Source organism: Arvicola amphibius, chromosome 5 (genome assembly GCF_903992535.2).
Source record: "Arvicola amphibius chromosome 5, mArvAmp1.2, whole genome shotgun sequence".
Classification (NCBI taxonomy): domain Eukaryota; kingdom Metazoa; phylum Chordata; class Mammalia; order Rodentia; family Cricetidae; genus Arvicola; species Arvicola amphibius.
In genome coordinates this window covers 88,217,522-88,240,259 of record NC_052051.1, presented here as the reverse complement: position 1 = coordinate 88,240,259, position 22,738 = coordinate 88,217,522, and the positions used below count along the sequence as shown (strand labels likewise).

General features: G+C 42.0%; 1 protein-coding gene across 1 annotated transcript in view; it reads left to right on the top strand.

Moving 5' to 3' along the window:
* The first annotated feature begins 17,008 nt into the window (after nucleotides 1-17,008).
* Thoc1 (THO complex 1) overlaps nucleotides 17,009-22,738 on the top strand; it is a 43,832-nt gene continuing 38,102 nt past the window's right edge. Inside the window, exons 1-3 of the mRNA XM_038329270.2 lie at nucleotides 17,009-17,264; nucleotides 21,521-21,594; nucleotides 21,687-21,747. Coding sequence (XP_038185198.1) covers nucleotides 17,211-17,264; nucleotides 21,521-21,594; nucleotides 21,687-21,747 — 189 coding nt within the window. The 5' untranslated portion in view covers nucleotides 17,009-17,210. The remainder of the gene's footprint in view (nucleotides 17,265-21,520; nucleotides 21,595-21,686; nucleotides 21,748-22,738) is intronic.

Sequence of the window (22,738 nt, the reverse complement as noted above, 5' to 3'; positions counted from 1 at the left end):
TTGTTACAACCACAGACATTGACCCATAAGAATACCCATAAGAATATATGAAATAAAAAAGTAGACTGGAGAAAACAGTCAGCAGATTGAAGAGGCAGACTGCAGAGTGAAGGAAAATCTTCTCCAGCCATGTTTCAGACAGGCCTGAAATCTAGGATATCTTTTAAAAAGAAAACCTGCAAAAGTTAAGTACAAAACAAACTGCAAAAGGTAAATACCAAACAAATAACTTCAAATCTTTTCATCAGTAAATGGGCTGATGAACAGACAGCTCTCAAAAGAAGAAGCACAAATGACCAGTGAAGAGTTTTAAAAGTGTTCAACATCCTTAGTCATCATTGGAATGAAAATCAAGAGCCAGATGGTGGTGGATCACACTTTTAATCCCAGCACTTGGGAGGCAGAGGCAGGCAGATCTGGTCTACAAGAGCTAGTTCCAGGACAGGCCCCAAAGCTACAGAGAAGCTCTGTCTTGAAAAAACAAACAAACAAAATAAATATCAAAATCACTGAGATTCCACCCCAAGCTGATTGGCCAACATCAAGGAAACAGACGACAGAAAATGTTGGTGAGGATAAGGTCCAGTCACTATGGAAGTCAGTGACCAACTGTACCACGCCTGAGTAAATACCTAAAGGACCCCAAGTCCTGCCACAGAAATAGTTGCACAACCATGTTTAATGCTAGTCTATTCAGAATAAAAAAAAAGGAAAGGCACATACTAGATAACCTTCACCTAATAAATGGCTAAGAAAAATATTATAAACACAGCCTTAAATAAGACATTTGCAGGAAAATGGAAAAATTGTTGTTAAACAAAGTAGCCCCGAGTCAGAAATGGCACGTTTACTTTCACACGCTGCATTAGTTACTGTTCTTGTTGCTGTTGTGGAATGCCAGAAAAACAGTTGTGGGAAACAACATCAGGAATGTGAGGCAGTTGGTCCCGATGTACCTACAAAGTACTCAGAGTCCAACCTCTGCCTCCCAAGTGCTGGGATTAAAGGTGTGATCCACCACCATCTGGCTCTTGATTTTCATTCCAATGATGACTAAGGATGTTGAACACTTTTAAAACTCTTCACTGGTCATTTGTGCTGCTTCTTTTGAGAGCTGTCTGTTCATCAGCCCATTTACTGATGAAAAGATTTGAAGTTATTTGTTTGGTATTTACCTTTTACAGTTTGTTTTGTACTTAACTTTTGCATCCTCCTAAAGGTTTCAGAACCTTCAAAAATAGCAATAGCAAAAAAGAACCAAGTATTCAAACAGGCAAACTTGTAGGGAAATTTTTACATTTAAATCACAACACAGATGAATCCTCAATTTTAATTTTTATGTGTGTGTGCTTGTGTGTATAGACCATTAAACTAGGAAGGAACTAAGTGAAGGGGAAGAAGTCTTAAAGGATTGAGAAGGGGAAAGGGCAATGACTATATGACAAGAAGCTGGAAGAAGTATCAAGGTTTATGTTGGGGTTAAGCCCATTAAACCTCTCAGGATTCATAAGGATCACTATAGCAGGTAAAAACTGGCTACAGATATCTGAGGGTAAATAAAATAAATTAGCTCATGTAAGTCTTTTATCATGTCTCATTTATTCTTTCTATGCTCTCTCCAATGCTCTCTTGATGTTTTTCTTTTGATGTTCCTCCTTGCTGTTCATTGTTCTTTCACTGTTCTTCTCCATCCCACATGGCTTCTAGTTTATATACCCACAAAGTAAACAAGCTTGCATTTCACAGAATCACAAAAACCTGGTGACTCTGGCAAGGAAGTGCCTTGCATCTCAGAGGGGGCGTGACAGTGATACCAGGCAGATACCAGGAGGGTTAATTAAGAATCAATATAAAACTCTAAGAATTTTTCTTGCACTAACTACATTTCTTAAGTGTAACTAGTTAAGCTAGAAGTTTGTGATTAATAATTGTAGAAAATGCAGCAGTGCTGTTAGACTTTCTGAGCACTTCCTTCTCTGGTGGCTGGGAGGAAGGCAAGGGTACTTGATTTGCATGAGCATCTAGCTAGCTGAGTTAAACGGAATTTCTTTGGAGACTTTGTTTCCAGCTCTAGTGGGGTACCTGCCAGCACCCAGGTAAGAAGGAATTTCTTCTTCTGGGGCTGTTTTAGTGACTCAAGCATTTTTTCTGTATCCAGGGGAAGAAAAAAACAGTTAATTTCCTGGGCTATGATCTTATGTTAACTGAAACCAAGGTAAAGGGTAAATCAAAAATATTAATAGCATGTTAGGATAGAGCAAAAGGCCAGTAAATTTACACCTCCCTGAATCTTGTGCTAGAGAATTCAGGATCACGCAGACCTTTTACTGTCACCAGCTCAGGACCTCCTGCTTAGGGCTCCTTCCTTGTCAATTAACCCTGTCAGTAGGATATTTGTGAGGGACAGGCTTTATGTAGATTTGATTATGAGAACAAATGTTTGGCTGACTGAATACCTTCACACCAGAGAGAGCCCTGTGGTGTGGGAGAAGTCATCCATTTACCAGTACAGAAAAAGTCAGATTTAAAGAATGATTTATACACTGCTAGGATATTATAGAAGGGAAAATGTCATAATTTCACAAGATTTCTACAGAATTGAAAGTGACCATCAAAAGACAAGTGTTCCTGAAGCTCTGCCAATTGGGCTCACCATATGGAGTGTCCGCTCCCGTGGATCTGACTATACATCAGTCAGCTGTATCTTTACTCTATAATACTGTGTGCTCACATCAAGGAAGGAGGCTGGGAAGTGGGAGAGGAAGACCAAAAAGACAAAGTATGTATGAAAATGCCACAATGAAACCATTACTTTGTATACTGGTTTTAAAAACAAAGAAGCCCAAGCAACCCACATAGGAGAGCATCAGAGGCCCAAGCGAACCACCTGGGAGAGAGAGCATCAGAGACCCAAGTAGCCTGTCCAGCAGAGTGTCAGGGGCTCAAGCAACCTGCCCAGGAGAGCATCAGAGGGCCAAGTGACCATCAGGAGCAGTAAGCAACTACCAGGAGACAACAGCAGTGGCTTCCAGAAGCTATCATAAGTACTTTCTCTGGCAAAGAGCACCTGTTCCCCAGCCAGTATCCACTGCTATTCTCAATATGAGAATACCCTGCTGCAGCTGCGACCACAAGAACCTCATCCCCTTCTATACCTAGAGAAGAAATTACTGAACCATGGCACTGTTGTCAGGGTTTCTGTCCTGCCCGGTTCCTGTGGTCATTAAGTCCCAAAGAAATCACACAGAGCAACATTAGTTATAAACTGATTGACCCATTAGCTCAGGCTTCTTATTAACTCTTATAATTTATATTAGCCCATTATTCTTTTCTGTTAGCCATGTGACGTCACATCTTGCTTCTTCTGTGGCTGGGTCAGGACTGCAGACTAGGACTTCCTTCTTCCCAGAATTCTCCCCGCCTCTACTTCCTGTCTGGTTGTCCCACCTATACTTACTGCCTGGCTACTGGCCAATCAGCATTTATTTAAAAGACAATGGACAGAACACAGACCTTTGTTCCACATCAGTGGCACAACATCCACCTAGAGGGGTGACCACCAGAGCAGTGGCCCCATCTGCACCTCGAGGAGGGACCACCTGAGCCTTGGGTCTGCTTGCACCTGGAGGAGCAACCACCAGAAACTCTGCTCTGATTGCATCTGAAGGAGCATTCAATGGAGCCACCAACAACTACACCAATTAGAGGAAGAGGGACCTTCTGAAGCACAGACTCCACCTGTAACAATTAGAGGAAGAGATAGGTAGACAACAGGGCAAAAATACACTCAAAACATAAAGAGGACTATGGCACCACAAGAAACTAGTGGTTCTATAATAGCAAGACCTGAGTACCCCAATGCAGATAAAGCAGAAAGAAATGGCCTTAAAATGGCTTTATGAAGATGATTTAGACACTTAAAGAGGAAATAAAAATTCCCTTAAAGAAGCTATTTGCTGATGATATAATACATAAGTGACCCCAAAAGGTCTACCAGCTGATAAACCCCTTCAGTAATGTGGCAGGATACAAGATGAACTCAAAAAAAATCAGTAGCCCTCCTATATATAGATGATAAACAGACTGAGAAAGAAATCAGAGAAACATGACCCTTCACAATAGCCACAGACAACATAAAATATCTTGGGGTAACTGTAGTGATGAGGCAAGCAGGCCTGCTTTTTGTCCCACCCGGCTCCCGCATTGCTAGCTTTACACCCAAAATAACAACACACAAATTGTATTCATTAAACACTGCCTGGCCGATTAGCTCTAGCCTCTTACTGGCTAACATCTTACTTAACCCATTTCTATTAATGTGTGTAGCACCACGAGGTGGTGGCTTACCAGAAGGATTCTAACCTATGTCCATCTTGGTCTGGAGCTTCATGGCAACTGCCTCACTGCCTTCTTCCTCCCGGCATTCTGTTCTGTTTACTCCACCTACCTAATTTTCTGTCCTATCAAAGGGCCTAGGCAGTTTCTTTATTAACCAATGAAAGTAACACATAGATGACCCACCTACATCATTTCCCCTTTTTCTGTTTAAACAAAAAGGAAAGGCTTTAACTTTAACATAGTAAAATTACATATAACAAAAGTTATCAAGCAAGAATAACAGTTACAATATTTATATCTATTTTATCTTTTATCAAAACTAAAGAAAACTATAACTATCTATTATTCAACTCCATCAAAGACTCCAGGAGCATATAATATTACCTAAGTAAATAAGAAATAAGCAACTTTCAAAACTAGAAATGACAGAGATATCTCGCTGCCTGGACAATCACCCAAAGTTCTTTTGTACCATTGGGGCATCCATCTTCAGCCTACAGGCCCATGTATCCGGCAGACATTTCAATGAAGCAAGAAAATTCAAAGACAGTTCAGTCACTTTTTTTCTGTGTCCTGCAGAATGTCTCACAGATTTTTCATGAATCAGGAACCCAAAAGACCATCTCACCTTTAGGCAAGTTCAGCAGTCCTCTCTCTTGTGGGTTCTTCATGTCCAGTTTATGCAACAGTCCAGGCAAGAGCAGTTTCTTACCCAAATGGCTAACCAACTCCATAAGGAGCCTCTTCAATGCCCATCGTCCTCTTGAAGTAGCTGGTGCTGCCAGGAGCAGACGTGTCTCATTGTCATGAAAAGCCCTAAGTTATTAAAACATTTAAAATGCCATATTTTGTAGTCTTTGAAAGATATGAAGAATGCCTATTTAACTGAAATATATCTATGCACATCTATCAAATCTAACTAACATGACTACAAGCTTGGCCATTATTGATGATTATCCATTAACAACCTATATTTCTAATTAAACATTACATTTTTAAATGAACTACACAATCACAATACCTTAATCAAGATCAGACATACATATACATATAAAAATTGACCTTAAAATCCATACCAATGCAAATTATTCATATCTACATCATATCCCCCTTTAAATGTAAAAGAACATTTATAAACAATATTTGGGAATATGGGCACAGTTTTTTCTCTCTAAACTGCTACCTGCTGTATGGGGGCGCTGTTAATCAGATCTTTCATGGTGTAACCTTTGTGCCAGGTTCATCTCAGTCATCAGTTGGGTGAAGTAATTTTTTGAGGGTGTTCACAGCAACCTTTCATAAGGGCGTGGTCTATCATACCATATTGGGATAGAAGCAATCCACAGGGTCTCATCCTCTGTGAAAACTAAAGAAGAAACTCTTTTCCAAAGCATGATATCCTTAGATCCAAATTCTGAAGTCAAAGTATTTTCAAAATATCTATCTTGGATTAGTTCAGCAGCATCTATAAACAAATATCTTTTAGCAGCTGTTGCTCCTTCCTCAGCATTCAAACAATTCAAAGAGAGCATAATAGCATACAGCATCAAGATTCTCTGTGTATTTTCCATCTTTGTGCAGCTTTATTTTAACCTCTATTTCGTTTATTTTTACTTTTATTTTTTGAGACAGGTTCTCTGTATATCTTTGTCCTGGAATAACTCTTGTAGACCAGGCTGTCCTTGAACTCACAGAGATCCATCTGTCTCTGCCTCCCAGGTACTGGGATTAAAGGTGTGTGCTACCACACCTTGAAGTCACAGAGGTCAATCTACCTCTGCCCCTTGAAGTCAGAGGTCAATCTACCTCTGCCTCCCAAGTGTTGGGATTAAAGGTGTGTACTACCACACCCAACTACTCTCTTTTTTTTTACTTTAAGAACTTTAACTTTTAGCCTGCATATATTTTGAACACACCATAAATCATTTAGAGGTTTTCTTTGTTTTTGAATCTCTCTTTACTGTATCTCTCTTTTTCTGACCACATGAGTCTTTAATTTACCAAGCAATATCAGTAGGACTAAAGCTTTGGCTTTGGCAGCTGGATATAGCCCATTTCTTAGCTTTCTGAGATTCCCGTCTCATGGAGGGGGTACTGGCTGTAGCCATGTTTATCACCACAACTCTACAGTGTTTCAAGGTCCTTGCCGGGAAGCAAGCTGCAGCATTCTGCTCACAGACCACACTCAGATGGACTGCCTGCCTGAAAGAGTCAGAGTTTGCCCTGGCAGGATGGCCCAGAAAGCCAGCATTTTAAAAAAGCGCAACTTTTTTCCTGCTACAGCTGAAAACCGAAATGCATGCGGTCGGCTTCTCATCAACATTATGTAAGTGTTTAATGGCAGGACCTCTTAAAAGAGCTGCAGGGTTTTGCAGCTAAAGCTGAGTCAGGAAGCCTCTCTTAGATGAGAGTGTTTGCTTGCCTCTAGCAAGCAGAGCAGACCTGAGAAATTGCTGCCACCAAGAAGCCATGCTTCACTCTATTCTTTCCCAAGCTTTCTCAAGCTTTCTGTGGATTCAGTTATCCATGCTGCCAGCACGAACTCTGGCTCTTTCAGGAGGCTGAGCATTTAAATGGAGTCTGTGAGCAGAGTTCTGCAACTTGTTTAATAGAGACATAGACCCACTGTGTGCCTAAAACTGGGGCAATGTGCTTGGCTCTCAGAGGCAGCAAACATGCCTCAGGCATGCTGGATTAGGCAGAGCAAGCAGGCAGGGCCACATTGTCCCTAGCCACACCCACATGGCATTTAAAAAGAAGTGGTTCTGGTCAGCAAAGAATTACAGATATGCAATAAAGAAAAATTCAGATTGAAAAGACCTCTAAATGGGTCACAGTAGGTTTGAGAGACAGAGGAAACAGTGGAAAGAGACAGTAAATGTAATATAAAAGAGTACAGACAGTCACAGATTAAAGGAATAAAGATAATCAAATAAATATTAAACTTGCAGAAAAAGTAATAGAGTAAGAAAAATAAGATGTGTAAAGATGAAATATACACAGAGAGTCTGGATTATGCATATTATTCTGTTTTGAGTTTTTTGAACGTGAAGGAGCTAAGTACAGAGAGACATTTCATTCTATGGACTGCTAAATTAAACCAACATAAAGGTATCTTGACTTTATAATTGAGTCTACGGATATTTTGCTTTAGAAAAGAGGTTCTGCTTTTGTTTCCACAGAGGATAAGAACCTGTGGAGTTCTTCCAGACTAATGTGGTTTGATGGACCAAGACCACACGAAAGGTCTCCATAACCCCCCCCCAAAAAAAAATACTTCGCCAACAAAAAGCAGGGAGCAGTTTGGAGAGAACTATGCCCAAATTCCCAAATATTGTTTATAAATGTTTGTTAATATTTAAAGGGGATTATGCTCCTTCATTTGGGTGCCTGGGGCAAGGTAGGCCTTTGTCTGAGAGCTGCTTGGCCTGCAAGGGGACCTGACAGTCTGCCAGAGGATCCATCATTCTTTGGGGTGAGTGAGGAGTGAGTGCCCGAACCGCGGCAGCTGCCCGGAGAGGGACCACCGACACTCCACAACTCCCCCTGCCACCAGCACACTTCCTGCTCTTCTTGCAGGGGTTATTCTCCCCGGATACTGCCTCTCTCTTCCTGTCCCTTCCCAGCTTGCACCCAGAATCCTCCCTCCCCCTGCCTCATCCTCCCGTCTTTGGGGCCACAAAATCCCACAGCTCAGCCTGTTTGGGCTCTGGGGACCTGGAATTGAGTGCACCCAGGCCCGTGGGAGGTCCCCTCCTACATTGGCCTGCCTGGGGCAAGGTAGGCCTTTGTCTGAGAGCTGCTTGGCCTGTAAGGGGACCTGACAGTCTGCCAGAGGATCCATCATTCTTTGGGACACTGCAGTCCTGATGACGACTTCTGGAGATGCACTTTCATACCTCGCTGACCTCTCAACACAGTAGCACCAGTGATATTTTCTTAGTTGTTCTCAGGTGTCCTGCTCTAGTTCTAAGGCCATCCACCCAAAGGGGTCAGACTCTGGCCTCCAGGCAGGTCTGAGGATTCCTGCGGAGGGGTGCGGGCTCCTTCAGATTGTGATGCCAGGTTCGCTGTGTGGTATTCCATCCCGCCCTGCCCCCGCCTTGGCCCTTTTGTCTGGCCTGCGACCCTGGGCTGCCTGGAATCCCTGATCCTGTACACTGACATTCCATCTGAACTGGTGAGTGAATGCGGACCCTGGGGCAACCTGCCCTGGAAGAGAGCACAGACCCCATACCCCCACGTCCCTCTGCAGGCTTGTGTCTGTTTCTCCCATCCCTGTGTCTCCCAAGCTTTCCCTAGTGTTCTCAGGGGTCCTGCTCCAGTTCTAAGGCCATCCACCCAAAGGGGTCAGACTCTGGCCTCCAGGCAGGTCTGAGGATTCCTGCGGAGGGGTGCGGGCTCCTTCAGATTGTGCTGCCAGGTTCGCTGTGTGGTATTCCACCAGTTCAGTTCCACCTGAACTGGTGTCCTGCTCCTGTTCTAAGGCCACTCACCCAGAGGAATCAGACTCTGGCCTCCAGGCAGGCCTGGGGATTCCTGCAAGGGAGTGCGGGCTTCTTCAGATTGTGACGCAAGGAATAGGTCCTCCTCTGACACAGGGGAGATCCAACCAGTTTCAGTCACAGCAAAGATTGGTCTAGGACACCAAACGCCTCCGGGCTCATTTTGAAGGAAGAGATGGGCAGGCGCCAATGCAGGAGCTCCTCCAACAACATGAAAGGCAACATGACATCACCACAATCCAGACATCCCGAAACAACAAGAATTGAACACCCTACCCCAGAAGATATAGAAGAATCCAACCTTAAACAGTACTTTATGAAAATAATAGAGGACCTTAAACAGGAGGTTAAAAACTGCCATAAAGAAATGGAGATGACAAACAAAAAGGTAGACGAAATAAATAAATCTCTCAAAGATACCCAAGAAAAACAAGAAAAAGCAATCAAACAGGTAAGGGAAACAGTACAAGACCTGATAAATGAAATGGAGGTATTGAAGGAAACACAATCTGAGGGATGACTGGAAATGGAAACTCTGAGTAAACGAACAGAAACTTCAGAGACAAGTATTTCCAACCGAATACAAGAGATGGAAGAAAGAATCTCGGACTCTGAAGATACTATAGAGGAAATAAACTCACAGATTAAAGAACTAAACAAATCTAACAAATTCTTAACACAAAACATTCAGGAAATCTGGGACACCATGAAAAGACCAAACCTAAGAATAATTGGGGTAGAAGAAGGAGAAGAATTACAACTCAAAGGCCCAGAAAACATATTCAACAAAATTATAGAAGAAAACTTCCCCAACCTAAAGAAGGATGTTCCTATGAAGGTACAAGAAGCCTACAGAACACCAAATAGACTGGATCAAAAGAAAGCATCCCCACGCCATATAATAATCAAAACACAAAACATACAGAATAAAGAACAGATATTAAGAGCTGCAAAGGAAAAAGGTCAAGTAACATATAAAGGGAAACCTATCAGAATTACACCTGATTTCTCAATGGAAACCATGAAAGCCAGAAGAGCTTGGATAGATGTGCTACAGACACTAAGGGATCATGGATGCAAGCCTAGACTACTATACCCAGCAAAGCTTGCATTCACCATTGATGGAGAAAACAAGATATTCCAGGACAAAAACAGATTTAAACAATACGCAGCCACAAATCCAGCCTTGCAGAAAGTAATAGAAGGAAAATCACAAACCAAGGAGTCCAACAACGCCCACAATAACTCAGGCATCTAGTGACCATTCACCAGCACAACTAGAAGAAGGGAAACACACAAACTCTACTACTAAAAATGACTGAAGTTAACAACCACTGGTCATTAATATCACTTAATATCAATGGACTCAATTCACCTATAAAAAGGCACAGGCTAAGAGACTGGATACGAAAACAGAATCCAACATTTTGCTGTTTACAAGAAACACACCTCAACCACAAAGACAGACACCTACTCAGAGTAAAGGGTTGGGAAAAGGTGTATCAAGCAAATGGCCCTAAGAAACAAGCGGGTGTGGCCATACTAATTTCCAACAAAGTTGACTTCAAACTAAAATCAATCAGAAGAGATATAAAGGGACACTTTATACTCATAACAGGAAAAATCCATCAGAATGAAGTCTCAATCCTGAATATCTATGCCCCTAATATAAAAGCTCCCACTTATGTAAAAGAAACACTTCTAGAACTCAAGGCAGCCATCAAACCACACACACTAATAGTTGGAGACTTCAACACTCCTTTCTCACCAATGGACAGGTCAATCAGACAGAAACCTAACAGAGAATTGAAAGACTTAATGGAGGTAATGAACCAAATGGACTTAACAGACATCTATAGAACATTCCACCCAAATAGGAAAGAATATACCTTCTTCTCTGCGGCTCATGGAACCTTTTCGAAAATTGACCATATACTTGGTAACAAAGCAAACTTCCACAGTTACAAAAAAATATTAGTAACCACCTGTGTCTTATCGGATCACCATGGATTAAAATTAGAATTCAACAACAATGCTACCCCCAGAAAGCCCACAAACTCATGGAAACTGAACAGTCAACTACTGAACCACACCTGGGTCAAGGAAGAAATAAAGAAATTAAAGTCTTTCTTGAATTTAATGAAAACAAAGACACAACATACTCAAACCTATGGGACACAATGAAAGCAGTGCTAAGAGGAAAGTTCATAGCACTAAGTGCCCACTTAAAGAAAACGGAGAAAGCACTCATTGGTGACTTAACAGCACACCTGAAAGCTCTGGAAAAAAAAGAAGCAGACTCACCTAGGAGAAGTAGAAGACTGGAAATAATCAAACTGAGGGCAGAAATCAACAAAATAGAAACACAGAAAACAATCCAAAGAATCAATGAAACAAGAAGCTGGTTCTTGGAGAAAATCAACAAGATTGACAAACCCTTAGCCAAACTAATCAAATGGCAGAGGGAGAACACGCAAATTATTAAGATCAGAAATGAAAAGGGGGACATAACCACAGACACAGGGAAATTCAGAGAATCATTAGATCTTACTACAAAAGCCTGTATGCCACAAAATTGGAAAATGTAAAAGAAATGGACAGTTTTTTAGATAAATACCATATACCAAAGTTAAACCAGGACCAGGTAAATGCTCTAAATCGTCCTGTCAGTCGCGAAGAATTAGAAACTGTTATCAGAAACCTCCCTACCAAAAAGAGCCCAGGACCAGATGGTTTCAATGCGGAATTCTACCAGAACTTCCAAGAAGACCTAATACCTGTACTCCTTAAGGTATTTCATAATATAGAAACACAAGAGTCACTGCCAAATTCCTTCTATGAAGCTACAGTTACCTTGATACCTAAACCACACAAAGACTCAACCAAGAAAGAGAATTACAGGCCAATCTCACTCATGAACATTGACGCAAAAATTCTCAATAAAATACTGGCAAACCGAATCCAAGAACACATTAGAAAAATTATCCATTACGATCAAGTAGGCTTCATCCCAGAGATGCAGGGTTGGTTCAACATACGAAAATCTATCAATGTAATCCATCATATAAATAAACTGAAGGAAAAAAACCATATGGTCATCTCATTAGATGCTGAAAAAGCATTTGACAAAATTCAGCACCCTTTTATGATAAAAGTTTTGGAGAGATTAGGGATACAAGGGTCATTCCTAAATATAATACAAGCTATTTACAGCAAGCCGACAGCTAACATCAAATTAAACGGAGAGAAACTCAAGGCTATCCCACTAAATTCAGGAACACGACAAGGCTGTCCACTCTCTCCTTATCTCTTCAATATAGTGCTTGAAGTTCTAGCAATAGCAATAAGACAACATAAGGGAATCAAGGGGATTCAATTTGGAAAGGAAGAAGTTAAACTTTCATTATTTGCAGATGATATGATAGTATACATAAGCAACCCCAAAAACTCCACCAAAGAACTCCTACAGCTGATAAACTCCTTCAGTAACGTGGCAGGTTACAAGATCAACTCCAAAAAATCAGTCGCCCTCCTATACACAAAGGATAAGGAAGCAGAGAGGGAAATCAGAGAAGTATCACCTTTCACAATAGCCACAAATAGCATAAGATATCTGGGAGTATCTCTAACCAAGGAAGTGAAGGATTTATTTGACAAGAACTTTAAGTCTTTGAAGAAAGAAATTGAAGAGGATACCAGAAAATGGAAGGATCTCCCCTGCTCGTGGATTGGGAGGATCAACATAGTAAAAATGGCAATTCTACCAAAAGCAATCTATAGATTCAATGCAATCCCAATCAAGGTCCCATCAAAATTCTTCACAGAGATTGAGAGGACAATAATCAACTTTATATGGAAAAACAAGAAACCCAGGATAGCCAAAAAAATCTTATACAATAAAGGTACTTCTGGAGGCATTACCATCCCTGACTTCAAACTCTATTACAAATCTACAGTATTGAAAACAGCTTGGTATTGGCATAAAAACAGAGAAGTTGACCAATGGAATCGCATAGAAGACCCGGATCTTAAACCACAAACCTACGAACACCTGATTTTTGATAAAGGAGCTAAAAGCACACAATGGAAGAAAGAAAGCATCTTCAACAAATGGTGCTGGCATAACTGGATGTCAACCTGTAGAAGAATGAAAGTAGATCCGTGTCTATCACCATGCACAAAACTCAAGTCCAAATGGATTAAAGACCTCAATATTAATCTGAACACATTGAGCTTGATAGAGGAGAAAGTGGGAAGTACTCTACAACAAATGGGCACAGGGGACCGTTTCCTGCGCATAACCCCAGCTGCACAGACATTAAGGGCAACATTGAATAAATGGGACCTCCTGAAGTTGAGCAGCTTCTGTAAAGCAAAGGACATTGTCACAAAGACACAAAGGCAGCCTACTGACTGGGAAAAGATCTTCACCAACCCTGCAACTGACAAAGGTCTGATCTCTAAAATATATAAGGAACTCAAGAGACTAGACGGTAAAATGCCAATTAACCCAATTAAAAATTGGGGCGCTGAACTGAACAGAGAATTCTCATCAGAAGAAGTTCGAATGGCCAAAAGACACTTAAGGTCATGCTCAACCTCCCTAGCTATCAGGGAAATGCAAATCAAAACAACTTTGAGATATCATCTTACACCTGTCAGATTGGCTAAAATCCAAAACACCAATAATAACCTTTGCTGGAGAGGTTGTGGGGTAAGGGGTACACTCATCCATTGCTGGTGGGAATGCACACTTGTGCAACCACTTTGGAAAGCAGTGTGGCGGTTTCTCAGGAAATTCGGGATCAACCTACCCCAGGACCCAGCAATTCCACTATTGGGAATCTACCCAAGAGATGCCCAATCATACAACAAAAGTATATGCTCATCTATGTTCATAGCACCATTATTTGTAATAGCCAGATCCTGGAAACAACCTAGATGCCCTTCAGTGGAAGAATGGATGAAGAAACTGTGGAATATATACATGCTAGAATACTACTCAGCGGTAAAAAACAATGACATCTTGAATTTTGCAGGCAAATGGATGGAAATAGAAAACACTATTCTGAGTGAGGTAACCCAGACCCAAAAAGATGAACATGGGATGTACTCACTCATAATCGGTTTCTAGCCATAATTAAAGGACATCGAGCCTATAAATTTGGGATTCTTGAGAAGATAATAAGAAGGTGAACTCCCAAAAAAAGATATAGTAATCCTCCTGGATATTGGAAGTAGACACGATCGCCAGGCAAAATTGGGAACTTGAGGGTTGGGCGAGACTGGGCCAAGGGAAGATGGGGAGAGAAAAATGTGAAGGGGAGAATGGGGGGAGCTCGGAGGAATGGGATGCTTGGGGTATAGGAAGGGTGGATATGGGAGCAGGGAAGCATATATCTTAAGTTAAGGAGCTACCTGAGGGTTGTCAAGAGACTTGACCCTAGAGGGGTTCCCAGGTTTCTAGGGAGACACCCCGAGTTAGTTCCTTGGGCAGCTGAGGAGAGGGAGCCTGAAAAGGCCAGTTCCTATAGCCATACTGATGAATTTCTTGCATATCACCATAGAACTTCCACCTGAAGATAGATGAAGAAAATGACAGAGCCCCACATTGGAGCACCGGACTGAGCTCCCAAGGTCCTGATGAGGAGCAGAAGGAGGGAGAACATGAGAAAGAAAGTCAGGACCATGAGGGAACCTCCAGCTGGCGACAGATGGGGAAGGTGACTGAGCCCCACATTGGAGCACTGGACTGAGCTCCCAAGGTCCTGATGAGGAGCAGAAGGAGCGAGAACATGAGGGAGAAGGTCAGGAACGTGAGGGGTGCGTTCACTCATGGAGACGGTGGGACAGAACTAAAGGGAGATCACCAACTCCAGTTGGAATGGGACTGATGGAGCATGCGACCAAACCCGTCTCTCTGAATGTGGCCAACAGCGGGGGCTGACTGAGAAGCAAAGGACATTGGCGCTGGGCTATGATTCTTCTGCATGGACGGGCTCTGTGGGAGCCTTCTCAGCTTGGTCGATCACCTTCCTGGACCTGGGGGGAGTTGGGAGGACCTTGGACTTAGCATAGAGTGGGGAACCCTGATGGCTCCTTGGCCTTGAGAGGGAGGGAGGGGAGGTATGGGTGGAGGGAAGGGGAGGGAAGGGGGAGAAGGAGGGGCGGGAATGGGGAGGAGGAGCGGAGGGAGGGGAAGGAGGAGGGAAGGAGATGGAAATTTTTAAATATAAAAAAAAATAAACCATGAGAAAAAAAATAAAAAAATAAAGGGGATTATGCTGTAGAGATTTGCATTGGTATGGCTCTTGGTTTATTGATCCAAATTTAAAGTCAATTTTGTTATACTGTGTATATGTATTTCTGATCTTAAGGCATTGTGTTTGCCCAACTCATTTAAAAATGTAATGTATAATTAAGAAATATAGGTTAATAGATAATCATCCATAATAGTCAAGCTTGTAGTCATGTTAGTTAGATTTTCTAGATGTACAGAGATGTATTTCAGATGGACAGGCATCCTTCAAACCTGTCAAACATTACAGAATATGGCACTTAAAATGTAACTTAGGACTTTTCATGACCATGAGATACATCTGCAGGTCCCGTGCCATGTCCATCCATCTGTCTCTCCTCGTGGTACTCGACTTGCTGCCCCTCGTGGCCTACTGCAGCCACTTGGGGAACTGCGCCATCCCTGCCTGGGATGCTTGGGGACCTGCAGCATTTTTCTGCAGCTGCAGCCACTTGGGGATCCTTAGCATTTTATTTAATGGGATCCCAGGGCCTCGAGTATTCTAGGCAAATGCTCTTATCCTGTTACATCCACAGTCCTAACTCTCAGAATAAAACTTTCAGAGACCAGCTCTGGTCATATACCTTCACTTATTTGCTGGATTTAAAAAACTAAATTAATTAATTAAAAAAAGTTGGGGTGGCGGGACAAGTCTGCAATAGCTATGAGGGCTGAACTATCTTGGCCTTCGTTTATAAACATGAATAATAAAAAAGCACCAGTCTTTTTAAAAGTTTGTTTTAATTATGTCCATTTATGGGTAATATATGAATGAGTGCCAGAGGCCAGAGGTGTCAAATACCCCTAGAGAAGGAGTCACAGAAAATTTTGAGTTGCCCAATGTGGGTGCTGTGAACTAATTTACTTACTCAACCAAGGCTGTATACTTAGAGTCCAAGAAATGTCTATTGAGTAAATGAATGGAACTTTAACTGATTTTTTAAATGGGAAAGCCAATAAACTCCATTTTTTCTGTATTTTTTTGTATTTACAACTTGGTCTTGTCTTCTAGATGGCTATTAATCACCTGTAACAAAATGATAACCCTGTTGTATCAGTTATCATCAATCAATAACATGTATTTCCAAACTAAACAATAATTTTCCCTTCCTAAAATCAAACTTCAGTGATCTGTTGGCTAAAACAAAAAGACTGCAACCACCCAAGATATCATTATTGTTCACAATTTTCACTTAGGGGTAAGATTCTGCAGTTAAAATTTCCTAAGTTCCCGGTGTTCTTACTGGCTGTGGAAATTCTGCCTTTCAGTAGGTACTTATGATTCCGCAGTTTAACTATAATTAAGATTTACTGTCATTGAGCATCTCATTGACAAAACCCCTCTGAGGAAGAGAGAGGCAGGGAGATACTGACCACCATTACGCTACAACCTGGACGCAGTGCCACTTTCCAAGCAGCAATAGATCCTGTATTCCTTGTATGTCTTCTTTCAGTACTTGGAGGCAGATAGGCGGCTGTCTGAGTTTAAGGTCAGCCTAGTCTACGGGAGAGTTCCAGGACAGCCAGAGATACATAGGGAGACCCCTCCTCAAAATAATAGTAAAAATAAAATAACTACTTATGAGTCTATGATCCACACTCCCTTCTGGCCGCTTCATTCTTTACAACGGCTCGGTGAAGCGGGTGTTACTCTTACTTCCCAGAGCTACAGGATCCATGGATCCCCCGGCAGTCAGAAAAACCCAAAACCTGTCACTAGCTTTGGCACTCACAGTTCCAGGAAGGCCGTGGGCAGGAAAGAGGGTGGGGTTAACTGCCATGGCTTCCCTCGAGCACTACCTTCCGGCGCCGCCCATGAAGCGGTCCCACCCGCCGAGAAAGCCACTAGCCTTGTCCCAAGCGAGGAACCCAAGGCCGCTCCACCCCAAATGTCGCCCCAGAGCCCGGCATCCGCGTCACGCCACTGAACCAGGCGACACCGGAGCTCCTAACGGACCGTCCAAACCGTCGGTTCACTGGCCGCTCTAGCCGCGCCCGGCCGTCTCGCTGCTCCTAGCCTGACGTCATCACACGGCGCCGCCACACGGTCGTGGGCACGCGCAACCAAGATGTCTCCGACGCCGGCGCTTTTCAGTTTGCCCGAGGCTCGGACGCGGTTTACGGTGAGCTGGGGGGCTGGAGTCTGTCGATCTGACCCGGAGCTACTCTTTCTTTTTCTCTCCCTGAAAATTTGCCAGAGACCGGAGGATTTAGGCCGCTCGGTCCGCTCCTGGCCCCTTCCGAGACCTACAGTCAGGGAAAGGCGCATTAGCTACCTCTTCGGGTCCCGAAACCCGGTCGTCTTCGTCACAGACTAGCTCCGTCAGCTCCAGCTGCTTGGGGCCGATGTCTCGGGCAGGAACCCTGATGTCTGTGTTCCCGCCCCGCCTCCTGAACTACCAGGTGGCTAATCTGGCAGCCAGTTCATGCCTCTTAAGCCTTGCCCATTTCATCCAGAGGTGGATATGGAGCTCCTAAGCGGGAAGGTCCGAACTGATCACCTTGGGAAGGGTTGCCAGCTGGAAAGAGTTACCAGCTGCAGTTTCGTTCTTGCCTGTTTGGTAAAGGGTAGTTGAGCAATTAGGAAACACTTTGATGATGTTTGTGTGCTAGAATAACACTAAAATAGGTAATTTTCTCCCCTAGAAACGAAGACACCCCTAACCCCTCTTAAAAAAATTGAATTAACTACTTTTCTCGTTTTTCTGATTTTAAACACATGGTCCTTTCTTGTGTTGTTCATCATAGCAATATATGTTCAAAGAACACTTTTATAAGCTATTGGGCTCATAATCTATACCATTTGTGCAAAGAGTTCATACACGTTTCAACTTAGATATTTAACTGTGTTTAGGTGGTTATAATGATACCAGAAGGAAAATTATGTGAGAGGAAAAAAGATTCTTCAAAATCAATAGTTGTCTTAAGTCGTTTTCTGCTTTACCAGGTGTTTTGTTTACTTTTGAGGAATTATGGCTTGCTTATGCCATTAGAAACGTTTTCTTCTGTTACAGTATCCCTGAAAGGAACATTTCCCCCCCTTTTCTCTCTATACTGGGAATAGAGCATGCCAAGCAAAGAACTCTACCCCTGAACTATGGCACCATTTAATTGTAGATTAATAAATCACTTAGACCAGTGGTTCTCAGGCTTTGCTGTGTTGTGTTGTTACCTGGAGAGCTTGTGAAATGAAGATACTTATTCAGCCTAAAATGGAGACCAGAGAGTCTCAACTTTTTAACAAGTTCCCATGAATGCCATTGCCAATGATATGCAGGGTGGCGAAACAAAAAGAAAGCAATAATCCCCAAGTGACTTCACTTAACCTGGTGATGGAGCCAGGAATGGACACTTACTGTTCAGATTAAAGCTTTTATGGAGTAATAAGATAGCTTTGTGATGACTGTAATAGTTTTGTCATCTCTCTATATGTGTGTGTGTGTGCATGCACATATATATATGTACATACATAAATATAGTAAATGATCAGTTTAAGATAATCATTTGTTTATTTTTTTTTTATTTTTTTTTTTGTTTTTGTTTTTGTTTTTTCGAGACAGGGTTTCTGCAGCTTTAGAGCCTGTCCTGGAGCTAGCTCTTGTAGACTAGGCTGGTCTCGAACTCACAGAGATCCGCCTGCCTCTGCCTCCCGAGTGCTGGGATTAAAGGCGTGCGCCACCACCGCCCGGCTCATTTGTTTATTCATTGCTTGGATTTTCTGGCACTATGCTGAATGAGCAAAATGCCTGGTAGAGGTAGGCATTGAGTTGAATCAGAATGTATAGACTTGGAATGAACTGGTAGAACAGCATGAGTGTGTTAATACTGAAATGAGGTTCATAGGAAATGTCTTTTAAACACCAGCACACTTCAGTGCTGGTGTTAGAGAGTAGGAGATAAGGCTGAAAACTATAGAATAATGTCACCAGGGGATCTGGAGGGAGCTACATAATTTCAAAACCAAAACATACAATTAAAGAACCATGTAGGACTAGAGAGATTGCTCAGTGGTTAAGGCCATTGCCTGCTCTTCCAAAGGTCCTGAGTTCAATTCCTGGCAACCACATGGTGGCTCACAACCATCTGTAATGAGGTCTGGTGCCCTCTTCTGACCTGCAGGCATATACACAGACAGAATATTGTATACATAATAAATAAATATTTTTTAAAAAAGAACCATGTAAAGATTGGTTTGTTGTTTAGATAAGGATTATTTATTTTTATTTTTGTTTTTTACCTACCAAATATAAAAATGGTTGTAATGTTTTATTTTTTGAATGTTTTTCCCCAGTTCCTCCTCCCTCCCCCCACTTTCCCTACCTTCTCCCCATCCCCATCCACTCCTTAGAAGAGAGGGTAAGGCCCATCAGGAGTCAACAAAGTCTGTCACATCATGTTGAGGCAGGACGTAAGACCAAAGTATTTAGGCTAATCAAGGTATCCCACCATAGAGAATGGACTCCAAAGGCCAGTTCATACACTCGGAATAAATCCTGATCCTATTGCCAGTGGCTCCACAAACTGCCCAAGCCACAGAACTGTCATCTACATTCAGAATGCTTATTTTGGTCCTATGTAGGTTCTCCAGCTGTCAGCCCGGATTCAGTCAGCTCCCACTAGCTCAGGTCAGTTTCTGTGGGTTTCCCCCATCATGGTCTTGACCCCTTTGCTCATATTATCGCTCCTCCTTCTCTTTGACTGGACTCTGGGAGCTGGATCCTTAGCTGTGGATCTCTATCTGCTTTCATGAGTCACTGGATGAAGGCTTTATGATAACAATTAGGGTAGTCATCGATCTGATTACAGGGGAAGGCCAGTTCAGATACCCTCTCCGCTATTGCTTAGCCTTAGCTGGGGTCATCCTTGTGTATTCTTGGGAATTTCCCTAATGCCAGGTTTCTCACTAACCCCATAATGGCTCTTGCTTAAGATAAGATATCTCTTTCCTTGTTCTCCCTCTCTATCCTTCCCCCAACTCCACCATCCTCTTCCCTTATGTTCTCCTTCCCCTCCCCTTCTTCCCTCTCCCCCGACCTCCCACGCTCCCACTTTACTCAGGAGATCTTGTCCCTTGCCAGGGGCATCCATGTATGTCTCTCTTCAGGTGCTATTTGTTACCTAACTTTTCTAGGGTTGTGGACTATAGATAGTCTAGTTATCCTTTGCTTTATGACTAATGTCTACTTATGAATGAGTATATACCTTGTTTGTCTTTCTGGGTCTAGGTTACTTCACTCGGGATTTTTTTCTAATTCTATCCATTTGCCTTCAAATTTCAAAATTAGACAGTGATTAATTTATTCTTATTTTATTTATTTATTTATTTTGACTAGGATATACCGGAACTCAGAGGACACAGGTTGACCTTAAATTCACCAGTATCTGCTTTCCCAGTGCTGGCTACAGGATACTGCACCATGCTTAGCATTTTTTTAAAGCAGGAAACTTGCATGGATGTAGTAATATATAAGAAAGGGATCGCCCTCATGAACACTGATGCAAAAATACTCAATAGTGGCAAACCGAATCCAAGAACACATTTAAAAAAAAAAAAAAAAAAGATCAAGTAGAAGATATAAGCAAAGCAAATGATAACGAGACTACAATCCACAGCTCCAGGAAGCTAGAGCCTTCTTCCAGTAATTGATAGAACCAGATGCAAAGATCCACAACCAAGCACCAGGCCCAACTCTGGGAATCCAGTCAGAGAGGGTGGAGGGAATACATGAACAAGTGAGATCAAGATCATGATGGAGAAATCTACAGAGACAGCTGAACCAAGCTTGTGGAAACTCGTGGACAGCGTTGGCACCTCCGTGGGTCTTAACTAGGCCTCTGTGTGCAGGAGTCAGTGGTGGAACTTGGACTGAAGGGCCCCTGGCAGTAGAACCAGGACCTCTTCCTGCTGCAGGAGCTAGCTTGTTAGAGCCCGTTCCCTATGAGGAGATGTCATACTCAGACTTATTAGAGAGGGGGAGGGCTTGTATCTGCCCCAAATTAATGTGCCGAACTTTGTCGACTTCTCATGGGAGCCCTTACCCATAGGGAGAAGTGGATGGGGGGTGGACTCGGGGATGCAAAGTGGGGCAGGAGGGAGAACCTTGGTTGGAATGTAAAATGACTTTAAAAATAAATAATATGTTTAAAGAGAAAAAGGGAAACCTGTGATGCAAATGTCTGTCCGGCAGCTCTCGCCAGATTTCAGTGTTCGGTAACATTAAGTGGCATTAGAAATAAAGGTTAATAAAAATGACCAGCAGGAAATGTTTCCCAGTTAAAAACATTTTTTTTAAGTTAGAAAGACATAATTGATGAGTGGTAACTTTTCATAAACAGCAAGCAAAAACTTTCTACTTATTTGTCATTTTTATTTTTGTAGAAATCTACCAGAGAGGCCTTGAATAACAGAAATATCAAGCCATTATTGAATGCCTTCAGTCAGTTACCTGGCAGGTAAACTTCATTGTCCATGAAAAGGGGCTTTCTGAATGTTTATATTAATAGTGAACTATCTGTTAAATGAAGATCTGTTTTGTTTTTAATAGTGAAAATGAAAAAAAATGTACCCTTGACCAGGCTTTCAGAGGTGTTCTGGAAGAAGAAATTGTAAGTATTTTTCCCCTTTATTTCTTGTTTAAATTTGCTGGCCAGTTAATAAACCATGTTATCAGAAAATTGCTTTATTATTAGAATGGATATTTAATCATGACATCTGTTTCCTGAGCATGAATATTTTGCCTTTTAGAGGATAGCCTGACAGGATAGGAGTTTGTCCTAATTAAGGCTCTTGATAGCTCATGTACAGTTTAAGGTTTTGATGATAAGAAAAGTTTTGACATGCAGTCTTAAAGAGCAAGAAATAAAGACTAACCCAGGAAAATGGCTCAGCAGGTTCAAGGACCTGCTACAGAGCTTAATGACCTGACTGTGATCTCTAGAACCTAGATGTTGGGAGGAGCGAACTCCTGCAAGTTGTCCTCTGACCTTCATACATGTACAGGGACACCCGCATGTACACAAAATACACTTTTAAATGTAGTTGTCAAAGTAAATTCTCACTTTGCTATGTAAATGGTGACACACTGTAATGGCTTAAGCAGTCTAGTCCAAGTATGTTAAGCACAGAGCCAGGATTCCATGCCCTCATTTTCTTGTGGGATCTCCCTCAACCACAGAATACATTAAAAACTAAGACTTTTTTAGCCCTGGTAGAGAAATTTTATCTATTCATGAAGAATCTAAATATTGCCTTTAGCAGGGATCCTGAATAGAAGAAAAACAGGGGTTTTTGTTTTGTTTTGTTTTGGTTTGGTTTGGTTTTTGGTGTTTTTTGTTTTTTGTTTTTTGTTTTTCTTTTTTTTTTTTTGGTCAAGCAGAACTCTCCCATAATGGTAGATTCTCTTCTGATAACCGTAATACAGTGTCCGCCTTTTTTCTCAAATAATTCTGGGTCAGACCAATTGATTGTTGTTTTGGTTTTTTTTTTGTTTTTGTTTTTTTTTTTTTTAGATTTAATGACTTCTGTGTTGTGAGGTGCTGAGAAAGTCCCTTTTCTTTCAGAGCTTCACATTCATGTGTAAGAAGAATAACACATTCT